This window comes from Nematolebias whitei, chromosome 14 (genome assembly GCF_014905685.2).
Source record: "Nematolebias whitei isolate Nwh7 chromosome 14, NemWhi1, whole genome shotgun sequence".
In the NCBI taxonomy this organism is placed as follows: Eukaryota; Metazoa; Chordata; class Actinopteri; order Cyprinodontiformes; family Rivulidae; genus Nematolebias; species Nematolebias whitei.
In genome coordinates this window covers 8797560-8809764 of record NC_056511.1, presented here as the reverse complement: position 1 = coordinate 8809764, position 12205 = coordinate 8797560, and the positions used below count along the sequence as shown (strand labels likewise).

At 38.3% G+C, this 12205-nt stretch overlaps 1 protein-coding gene across 1 annotated transcript in view; it reads right to left on the bottom strand.

The window, feature by feature from the left end:
- Nucleotides 1-12205, bottom strand: part of ncam1a (neural cell adhesion molecule 1a) — a 345049-nt gene that overhangs the window by 4802 nt on the left and 328042 nt on the right. The window contains exons 18-19 of the mRNA XM_037687811.1: nt 10048-10255; nt 6768-6884 (exon numbers count right to left, since the gene is read on the bottom strand). Coding sequence (XP_037543739.1) covers nt 6768-6884; nt 10048-10255 — 325 coding nt within the window. The remainder of the gene's footprint in view (nt 1-6767; nt 6885-10047; nt 10256-12205) is intronic.

Sequence of the window (12205 nt, the reverse complement as noted above, 5' to 3'; positions counted from 1 at the left end):
AAAAGGCATTTTAAACCCTTCCCACACTCTTGCAATATTCTAAACAATGTTTCTAAACTCTACAATCTAAAAGAGCACAACATGTCATGATCTCCACTCTCTGCCACCTGCCAGAGCTCTCGGCCACGCCCACTTCTCCACTGCAATCACTGGCAGGTGGCAGAGAGCAGAGATCATGACATGCTGCAGGAGGGAGCTTCTCAGTGCACCTGTGGGCTGCACACAGGTGCAGCAGGTGCTCAATCATTTAAAATAATTCATTTTAAATTAAAAAATCCACGCCGATCATGCTCATCCATCATTCAACCAGTTGTGTGCCATGTCCAATCTTATTTTGAAAAACCGCGAAAGAGCGAGTCCACCAAAGTCGAACTGCAGAGGAGCGAGGGACTACTGTACATTGTGAGAGCCAGACTATTTTTACAACACAATAACTTTCTACACAGATAATTTCAAGATGTTTTAGAGCACTGATCTCTAAACAAACCTAAATACAAATTGATATATTTGTAGAAATTATTATTTTTTTGTTTTTATTTTGATATTAGACGTAACAGCTACATCATACGTTTTATATAATTTCTCTCAGACGTTTTGGATTTTTGCTGCTTTCTAGTCCCGGTTTTCCACTGGTCCACCATATTTCCAATTGTTTACACATAATTTAATGATGAAAGATAATTTGATAATCCCCTGTAAGCCCAAAAGTTGTGCTTGTTATTTAGACAAAATTCCAAGAAGCTGTCGAAGTAACAAGAAGGTAAAACACGTCACTGCTTCTATTATTTCTACCTAATCTTGTACAATTAAAAATGTCCATGTTCTTTTAATGTGAAGCTTAATGAAATAATTGAAGTGAGAGATTTTTGTTCACATATTGAAAACTGTGGATTAAAGTTGGCCTGCATGAATAAATCTGGCATAATATGATCGATTCGAGTGCTCAAATCAATAAATGTGCATCGCCTATGTAATTAAATGAATCAACAATTTTCAAATCATTACATGATATTTCGATAACTTTAATTAAATCCCATCATTATTAATTTGAACATTTTTTAAATATCAAACCATTTTTTTTAATGCAAGTTATTCTTACAATATTTTAATCTATTTATGTTTCTAAACATAAATAGATGTTGGGTGACTCCAGGTTATACATTTTTATATTGTTGGATGATGTGAGCTAAGAACAAAGCATGCTTCAAGCAGAACCCATTAAACCACAGAGAACGTAACAAAATTAGTTTGATTTTTATGACAGTGGAAAGCTCAGAAGGGTGAAAACACAAACAGGTGGAGGATGGATTTTGATGAGCATGCACTGGTGTACTCCTAAATGATCCATGTCATTTAGCTGAATGGCCAGCATCTGGCAACATTTAAGGAAGTTCCACCCTTAAATGGTCCTTAAGCAGATTGACCTAAAATGTACCTCAAATGTTTTCAATCAGGTGTTTGAACTTTGATTTAACAGCTTAATGCTTTTTACCCGTGCTTCCCACAATGCATTTGCGCACTTCAAAAAATATACTGAGCAAAAATACAAGCGTTAACACTTGTTTTTCTCCCACTTTTCATGAGATGAACTCAAAGATCTAAGAAGTTTTTTTAACCTATACAACTGGAGTTTTTCTCTAAAACATGGTGTAAATCTGTGTCAGTGAGCACCTCTCTTTTGCTGAGATAATCCGTCCACCTCACAGGTGTGGCATATCAAGATGCTGATTGGACAGCATGATTATTGCACAGGTGTGCCTTAGGCTGACCACAATAAAAAAAGGCCACTCTAAAATCTTTAGTTTTATCACACAGCACGATGCCACAGATGTCGCAAGTTTTGATGGAGCGTGCAACTGGCATGTTGACTGACATATCAGGTCAAAATCAATGATACTGGCCCAGTGTTCCTTGGTATAGAATTAATAAATGTTGCTGTATTGCACACCACTAACAACCAGTCTATTACAGGTCAATCACATGACTCAAGCTTCCACTATGTTTTTGTTCACCCTTGTTGTGGACCTGTGTTTCAGAATTGCATAATTAAATACAATTACATGAGTAAACTTTTTCAAACTGCAGGGTTTGATATTGCACAGAATAGCTAAAGTCTTAACTGGAGTTAATAGGAGAGATCATATCTCTCCAGTTTTAGCTTCTCTTCACTGGCTTCCTGTGAAATCCAGAATTGAATTCAAAGTCCTACTTCTAAACTACAAAGCCCTCAACAACCTAGCTCCATCTTATGTTACAGATCTTATTGTTCCATATTTTACTAACAGGCCCTGTGATGGACTTGCGACCTGTTCAGGGTGTACCCCGCCCCTCGCACAGTGATTTATGGACATGGGCACCGGCGACCCCCCGTGACCCAAAATGGAAGAAGCGGGTAAAAGATAATGGATGGATTTTACTAACAGAGCACTTCGCTCGCAGACTTCAGGTTTACTCACGATGCCTAGAGTTTCCAAAAACAGAATGGGAGGCCAATGGGAGGAACCAACTTCCAGTTTCTATCCGTGAGGCTAACACATTGTCCAGTTTTAAGACTGGGCTTAAGACTTTCCTTTTTGCTAAATCCTATAGTTAGGGTTGGCTTGGGTTTCCTGAGCCATCTCTTAATTATGCTGCTATAGGCTTAGACTGCTGGAGGACAAACTGACTACATTTCTTCAACTGCTACTGTCTTTACTTACTCTGCTCAACCTGTTTTGTATTTGTAATTTTTTTTTTAACCTTAACATGTGTTTTGTCTTTCAGGTACACCTGGACATCTGGACCTGCCATTCTGTGTTCGTCTGTCTCTCCTTCCTGTCCTCTCAAACCCAGCCAGTCAAAGCAGATGACCTCTTATCCTGAGCCTGGTTCTGCTGGAGGTTTCTTCCTTTTAAAAGTGATTTTTTCCTTTCCACTGTCACCATTGAGTTTGCTCAGGATGGGAGACTGCAACAAAGTGAAGATTCAAAGAGTCTGCTGGCTTCTTTAGTTAAAGAACTTTACTAATTGGCTTTTCTATGTACGTGAATGTTCCTGTGAAGTGCCCTGGGACAACTTTGTTGTGATTTGGCGCTATATAAATAAACTGAATAACCCTTTTACATTATGTTTTCTACTTTTGCAATGTAGCTTTATTTTTCATCAACATGTCTGATGTCAGCATAAATGTGCATGTGGGAGTCAAAGGTGCAACGTTTGCATTTAAGGGTGAACTTGTCCTTTTTATGGTGGCCTGATGAGCTGATCAGAACAGATGTGAGAATTTAAAGAACACAAAATAAAGTTGTTCATACTCATTTTGGGCTGATGTGGTGGAGTCTGAGCTCAGGGTATTGGTGGTGTCCTTTGCCGAGCAGTGTACTTGTAAATCCTTACTCTGGCTGCTGTTCAGGACTTTCCCTGAGTCACACTGCAATTGTGGCTCATCAGCATTAGCATCCAACACAGGAGGTGTTGGACTGGACGAAGGGACAACTTTTGGAGTGTCACTAAGGTCAACCAGTGGTCCAACGTTAGGTTCAGGGTCAGCTTTAAGGGTACCAGGGTGGGTGGCTGTGCTGGTTTTAGGAGAAACTTTGGTAGGACCCCCTTTAGTTGGACTGGAAGCGCTCTCTTTAGAAGGATTACACGGTGGCATGCTATAACTCTCAGTTACTGAGTTAGAAGCAGTGGAGTGTAGTAAGTTTACCACCATGTGTGGGGTTTCTACAGCAGCAGGCCTGTTTGGCAGGAAGTAGTGAAGAAAAAGAGGGGAGAACGGGGGGGTGTTGGAGGTGGACCAAGAGAAATAAAGGGTAAAGGGAGAGTACAGATCAGGGAATAAAAAATAAAAAAAATCAGAGTAAGTGCTTCTGTGCTTCAGTGAAAAAGTAAAGAAAATGTTAGCAACAAAATATTTGTAGAGGAAAAACACAACGTAATCCGACAGCAAACTAAAACAACGTAGATGCGTCAGTATCAAGATGTTCGGTCATGCAGGAAATAAAAAGTGTTTATGTCTAAATTCATTTGCATAACCTGAACAGGATCTGACGGTTCTGAACTTTAATTGAAACTTAAGTTGCCGTTGGATTCAGTAAAAGTTAACATCATAAACAATCAGTGTTAATGTTTTTTTTGTCAAATGACCTATGATTTTTAAGTAATGTGGTTCTAAACTGTTGTTGCTCATAGCTTTCATTCATGTTTGTCTCTCTCTCTCAGTAGGCGGTGTTGTTTCTGTAACACAGTCATTAATGCCCTTCATTTAGGCTGCAGAGTTTCCAATTTTTATAACAGCATGAAAACAAAACCTCCATATTGAAGTAAATAAGAAAAAATCATGACCAGTCAAAACGAGGAAATTTACTGCGTCAAAACAAAAAATAAAATTAAAATGGAGTGACTTGGCTCATAAAATGGTTTTGTGGTCATGCATGCAGGTTGGCACTTTGGGATTGATCTGGAATACAGTTGGAACTCTTGCTTCTTTATTCACTGTGAGGCACTTTTAAAACATAGCTATTAACAATAACTATTTGTGACTATTTGTTGTTGCGCAATTTCTTCAAACATGTTCAAAAATCACGCCATGGGGCTGTGTGCCTCTGCGGCTAACATAAAAAAAAGTTGAGAACCCCCCAAACGTTGCAGGACATTCTGGACACATTCAAGAGAAACCCATATGAATGCCATTCAACAACTAGGTCCAACTCAGTGCGATACCATCTTAAAGGAGTTACCATGGGAGCCACCTTATTTTTGGAACCAGAGTCTGTCCGGGTTGTGAATCAGTGTTATTTACAGCTAAATGTACTGGTAAAATTAATATCTAAAAATACAGCACTAAGGGAAGCATCACGTAAATCAACAGGAGTCAACACCAGAAAAAATATCTAAGTTGTATTTTTTTAACAAGGGGAAATGTCCTGTTCTTTAACAGGTCAACAGAGAAGGGTTGGTCTCATTTTGGCTTCAACTCTTGGGTTATGGTCTGAGGTCTAGGTACTCTACTCTATACAGTCTTTGTTGTAGATGAACTTCCAACAAAGTGGTGCTTTTTCACAGCAGAATGTTTTTCAGGATAACATCAGCAGACCCTTAAAGGCAACTAACCAGTACAGATCATTATGCACCAGTCAAGTTAAAAGTTAACAACATTATCATTTTCAGAACTTCTTGTATTTAGTTGGACAGAAAATTTTACTTTTAGGCCCTGTTTACACAAAAACAATTTCGGGTGAAAACGGAAGTTTTGTTGCGTTTGTACTGTTCTTTACACGAAAATAGCAAATGTTTTCTCTGACAACGGAACAATTTGAGAACGCGTTCCAGAGTGCAATGGTTCAAAAATGTCCTGGTGTCCGTTATTGTGTAAACAGAAAAAAATAGATATTTTCCGTCAGGGAATCCCTGGCGCATGCGCAGTATGTGGCAAAACATAACGGCTTCCTACAATCCACAGAAGAAGAAACTATTGACAAAACTATACCAGAGTATAGTTTGTGCCTACGGCTGTCCAACAGTTGACAGTGATTTTATTCTCTGCCATCTCAACCGTTGTAGCAGCTTTCAGGTAGAACGTTTATTTTTTAACGCGTGCACACTTAGTTTCAAGTTTCAAAGAACATAGCTCCAACTAGTGGCGTGGTGGGGGAATTACACCATTTCCACGTTGCCGTGTAAACAGAGATTGTAATTAAAATGTTTCCATATAAATGTGTTAATAGAAATGGGAAAAAAAATCTGTTTTTATTGGATTGTTGTTGCGTAAACAGGGCCTTAGACAAAACATATGGGTGACCTCTTACATGCAACTGCAATCGTTGCCAGCCTTCAGTAAGTGGTAAAACAAAAATGTGTACTGAGCACAAACCCCAGGGATAAACAGTAGAAAATTACTTTTTTTGTTGTTTCTCAGTCTTAGTTGATTGTGATGTGCACGTTTATTTAGGCCTGTCACAATAACAGATTTTGCTGGGCGATAAATTGTCTCAGAAATTATTGCGATAAACAATAATATTGTTTGAAATTTAATAATAATGTCAAATTTTAGAAGAAATGTTGATTTGTTTGGCGTGTAATACCTTTTTGACCACCTGACGGCAATATAAGACTGAACCAAAGAATGGATAGTTGAGCAGCGTGTCTCTTTAAGAAAAATGGGAGGGAGGGCCCTTGACGTGACATGGGCTGAATGGTGACATGGCGGATGCTTGGTGAGTTGAGCTCTTTAGCATAGCATTTTTCACACAGAGCTTTAAATAAAAAAATCAGTAAACAAGTTCTCAGCTTCTTTTTGCAGAGAAAAACTTTTTACACGAAGGCACAAATTTCAACAGTGAACTTTGACAGTCGACAAGACGGAGGTTTATTCCCGAGGTCAGCCTGTTAGCTTAGCTCGTAGCTTAACTTCTCAGCTTAGCTGCTTTAAACGATCCAAAAACGCAATTTTGAATGGTTAAAACAAATTTTAAAGAGAAAGGGAGGGGTCAGTGAAGAGAAGAGTTGAGCCTTCAGTAGAAAGTGACGCGAAGATAAAGCCGGTAAATGAAAATGAGGTTGATAATTTTCATTCATCATGTAATTAATTGATTTATTGTTTATTGTGACAGGCCTACGTGTATTACGTGTTTATATTTATGAGCCAAAACAAGCAAACAAATCAGACGCATAAATTGGGCATTTTCAAAAAATGACATCAGTCATAAAAAATAATAATCATTTTTGGACTACTATCATTGTAAACATGGCTGTTACACCCTGTTTAATAAGTCAGGACAACTCACTCTGGCTCCGTCAGTGGAGTGGTCTCATTGGGCTCAGTGGGACCCACTCTTTCTTGGTTTGGAGTGTTTTCCTCCTCTGTTCTCACTTCAACAATTGGCTCCTTAGACTCATCTTTCCTGTTGTCGGAGGAAAGTGGGAAAACATGAAATATATTAGCAGGTGTGTTTGCTAAACATCAGCAGACATCACATGAGCTTCTCTCGCTCGGATAGTTTAAGAAAAGAACTCCCATTACATACACAATGACAAAATCTCCACCCGAAACACCGAGACACCTTCAGTACACAAAGCCAGCAGCCATGTACAAAACAAATGGGTTCAAACATACAAACGTGCAAGGACTGTCTTTTCTTCTGTTAAATCTTCTATCCGACTGATTCACTCAAGCCAATATTTGATCATCCTTTGCCTTCATCCACCTGCAAGCACTGATTGCAGGTTTCCTGTGAGGGCTTTGCTGTTATCGCCACACTGCTCTCTGATTGCTCTGAGCTTTAAAGTGTTTGCTTGCAGCGAGCGACATGTTGAGATCTAAAGCTGGGAAATATCTCAGTACCTCGCGGCTCCACAATTCTGTTTGTGCCACGATTTGCTATTCGAAGCATGTATAGGGAGGAAAATGTTTAACATACAGTACTTAACCACATTTTCAGTCAAACAAAGGCTAACGTGCATTTTCAGAGATGACATTTAAAATATTATTTTTTAGGGGTCGTCTTTCCTTTTCTTTATGATAAACATTTGTCTGAAATGAACAGAAACAAGAAATTCAAAATCAAACTTCATAACATGTTTAAGATTTTCAATATTCAAAATCAAAAATCAGTTTGTGCAATTTAGTGGAAAAAAATATGCTGCTGCATCATAAGAAAGAGTGGGGTGATGCTTTTCTAAAAATATTAATTCACACAAAATGTAGTTCCTTCTTAAAGCTAATTAGTTAATTATTGACCTTTCTGCATATTTCTTTCTGTTTTTTTAAAAAAACATTTTTGCCTCAAATGAAACAAAATGGTTTTAGTTGATTTATTCAGTTTTTACTTATTTGCTGCAAAAGGGAGGGACAGGTTAACACTGAATAAAATGATCATATCACCCTGCCAGCTGTGAACTGTTGAAATAAGCTCCAAGTTCAACCCGCCCAACGTGAGGTGCCAAATGTAGTGGTTTGATTTTTATTGGGGACTGCCATGGCAGGCACCTATTATTCTACACCTCGGAAGTGAGTCTACATTTCTATCTCCATTAATGCGGCTCGAACCACAATGTCTACCCCCACAAAAGTTATATCAAAATGACTGGCTCGGCCCCGTGATGTGTGCTATTACTTTTATTGGCATTTCAAGTTACCATGGCAAAGTAATTTGCGAACAAAGACGCAATATTTTCCAACTCCAGGAACTAGTTGGTGACTGCCCACTTATTATTCTACACCTGAAAAGAGTATCTTTTTAAACATTAATGTGGCCAAAACCGCAAAGTGGACCCCCACAAAAGTTCTATCCAAAGGACTGGACCGACTCTGAGATGTGTGCTATTACTTTTATTGGCAATTGGCGTTACCATGGCGACATATTTTGCTAACGAAAAAGACAAATTTCCCATAGGAAATGAATAGGAGAAAACTTTTCAAAGACACTGAGTAACGTTGGGAGCCATTTTGGTTCAACATGCATGGAAGGCACCTATTATCACCTATTATTATTAAGTAGTAAAAATAATTAACATAAATTGTTAATTATTTGTTTTAATAATAACATTAACAATATATATTAATAAGATATATTAATACTTGAGATTTAATATTAATTATTAATATTAATATATTATCAAATATATTAATAGTTTTTAATAATTAATATATTGACAATATATTAATAATTAATATTAATATTTATTATTAATAATAATTTAATAATAAATGCGCCGTCCCCATCAAAGTTTCTCCAGGAACTTTCTAGTTTTCTTAATGCTGTTTGGCTGATCACTATTATGCTCTAATAAACCCCCATTTTTGCTCTCAGACAGATTCAGTGTCATCAGGTTTATTATTATTATTGATAATAAAAACTCAACACAGTCTGCAGGTAAAACCAATAGAGTCTCATAAGAGCAGAAATGTCTGCCATGTCAACAGATTCTGGACCTCAAATAATCTTACTGAATTCAGGAAAGGTATGGGGTATAACCTTCTGTGTCAAAATGTGGACATTTTCTCTTTAAAACAACCATTTGTAAAGCTAAAATTAGAAGATAAATTATCAGTTAAGTAGTGTGAACTGTACAGATCAGACACGAGCAGAAGACCAAAAACTAGAGACAGCAAGCCAGTTTCTCCAACATGGTACGCCTGAATATTTCTTATAATCAAATTAAAAATCCAACACAACTCCAAACTGTACTGCAACAAAACACAAAACTACTAATGGGGTGGGAGTGGGGGGTGATTACTTCGCAACTAACTGTATGTGGTATGTAAACGTTTCAACCAAGAAGAATCCATCCAGATGACCTGACTTAACTTTTTTGGATTTGTTTACCTGGATGATTGAGCATGAATCAGGATAAACTGTATGCGGGTTTTTCTGTTCAAGAATCTTTATTAACCCAAAGGGGCCATTTGTTTCACACAAAACATCCAAACTACACAAGACATTGAGATATTAAAATACCAGTATAGAAGTCATCAATGTTTGTTGAGAAGCCTGATCACTACAGGGATACATTAGTTTTGCTCATCCTACAGTACATCTGGGCAGCAGATACTTGCGTCCAAATGGAAGCAACCTGAACTCACCATGGAGAGGGTGATCAGGATCTGCCAGAACTAGGCTGGCCTTGTTCACTGACCTTGTCTTGTGTAGGTCATTGAGGTTCTGTAGGTTTTGTGTGTGCTATGTGGTGAGAGAAACAGTCGACGTGTTCCTGCTCTTTTGTTGTTATTCTGCTCTCTATGCACAGCACTGTACCTCTCCGTTTCATTTTATACAATTAAAATTTAAAATACTAATTTGCTTTTTCTAATTAAAACATCATCCATCTTTGTTTTAATTATTTAACCAGTGTTTTTGCAAAATGCACAAGACACAACCTCGACCTATGGGAGGAAGAGGGATAAACTTAAAATATATTTTTAAACAACATATTCTTGCTTTTTTCCCCCTCACAGAAAACATGAATGTAAATTGTACAATTTGTGTGGTTAGCGACTCAGGAAATGAAGACAATATCTTCCCCGTTAGTTTTGCACAGGAGTAAAAAGATAAATAAAATACTTACGAGAATGCAGCCTTTCCCTCCTCAATGTCCTTGCCTTTGGCCCCTGGTCCAGCTTTCCCACAGAAGTTAACAGCGATGCACATAAGGAGCCCACACTTGTTGAGGAAAAAGCAAGTGACATCCACGGCAACCAACAGCAGGAAGAAGACAACAACAAGGATGCCTACAATGGCTCCAGTGCCTAGTCCGGAGCCACCTTCCAGCACATCTGAAGGGGAGAAGACAGGTAGAGGGGACATACAGGCAAAACAGGCAGAAGAAGAAAAAAGACATGAAGGAGAGGGGGACAGCGAGAAAATTAGAAAGAGACAAGGAGAGAGGTGATGAGGGATGCAGTCAAGCTTTAAAATCAGCGATTTAGGTTGCAGTCAAAACTTTAGGTGTGTTGTAACATTCGAAGGGGGAATCCAGAGAAGAATCTTTCCAGAGAGACCGGTCTAATCCCTGGTTTCATTACAGCAGCCTGACACTTACTTTGGTAAATCATGATTGCCGACACACATGAGATGTTTAATTTTCCACTCATAGAATTAGGTAAGATTAAAAAAGAAGAATGAACACCCATATCCATACACAATCAGCCTTAGAAAACCTGCAACGCAGTTTAAAGTTTGCATTTAATTTTTTTTCCATCAGGGATATGTTGCAATTCCAGCTTTTTCAGCTTTAATAACAATGTACATTTAAGATTATTATTATTTTTTTTACACATGGATAATATAAAAACCTTTTACACACAATGCGTTCGTACAAATAAACCTTGCCTTTTAATCTTACCCAGGGGTGGGCAAACTTTCGGACTCGCGGGCCACATTGAGTTCTAGTAGTGCGCCTCTACTGGGGAAATGCGGGAACTACAGGTAAAACGACACCAGTTTTTTTCCCCTATTAAATTCAGGTTTTTAAATATAATTTGAACCAATGGCGATTTTAACCTCTTTTTGGGGGTGCTTAAGCACACCTGAAAAATAAAGTATAAAAAATATATATATTTTTTTATTATTGTCCAAATTTTGGACAATTTCGGCGAGCCAATTAAAATGCCCAACGGGCCGTATACGGCCCGCGGGCCGGGGTTTGCCTATACCTACAATAGCATCAAGGGGTTTTCTAATCATGATACAGTCTTGGAAGAAGAAAGTTGAGGATTTTACAAGGTACATTATGTAAAGAACATTTAGAAAAATTTTATATTAGTTTGTATTGCAATTTTTAAACTTTTTTTGGTTTATCACCTAACAGCTCCTCAGAGTTAAAACAGGTGTCTTTATTGCGTGATACGGTAAGTGATGAGTGTAAAATCAAAAGTGACCACCTCACACTGTTTGTGCTTCTGCTTTGTGTTGCAGGGACACTGGTAGGCGGCCTTGAATGGATACAGATCTTGCCAAAAACTGAGCTTGAACTGTGTCCAGCCTTTTTGTGCCACAACATGTGCATCAGTAAGATAAATCATAGAAGAAGCTTGTTCGATGGCCTGACATTCTGTGCAAAGGAAGAAATATTACCCCAATGGATTTCCCTGCAAATCCCCCCCACAGGTTCTGGTTGATGATATTGGAACAGGACCCACTGGACCTCCTGATCAGTGTAACAAACTCCGACACTGATAGTTTATGAATTCTGCTAATCTGTCAGGAGCCTTTATTTACAGAGACTGAAGTTCACGGGGTCATGTTCGGTTTAACATCTTGATTGTGAGCAACGTCAGATAGTGTCCAATGTTTGTGTGCGCCGAATGAGCAAAACTTTATTGCGTTTTTGTTTGAGTTATTTTTTATCAAAATTTCGCTATATTTCAATACAGTAGTCCCTTGTTTATCACAAGGGATCTGTACCCTGAAGACCTGTGATAAGTGAAAAACCACAAAGTAGGAATAGTAGTACAAGTAGTAAGTAGTTTATTTTAGTATTCATATATACAAATACATATATACATCCATCCATCCATCCATTATCTTTACCCGTTTATTCCATTTTGGGTCACGGGGGTCGCTGGTGCCCATGTCCAGCAATCACTGTGCGAGGGGCGGGGTACACCCTGGACGGGTCGCAAGTCCATCACAGGGCCACATAGAGACAAACAACCATTCACTCTCTCACTCACACCTAGGGACAATTTAGAGTTACCAATCAGCCTAACATGCATGTTTTTGGT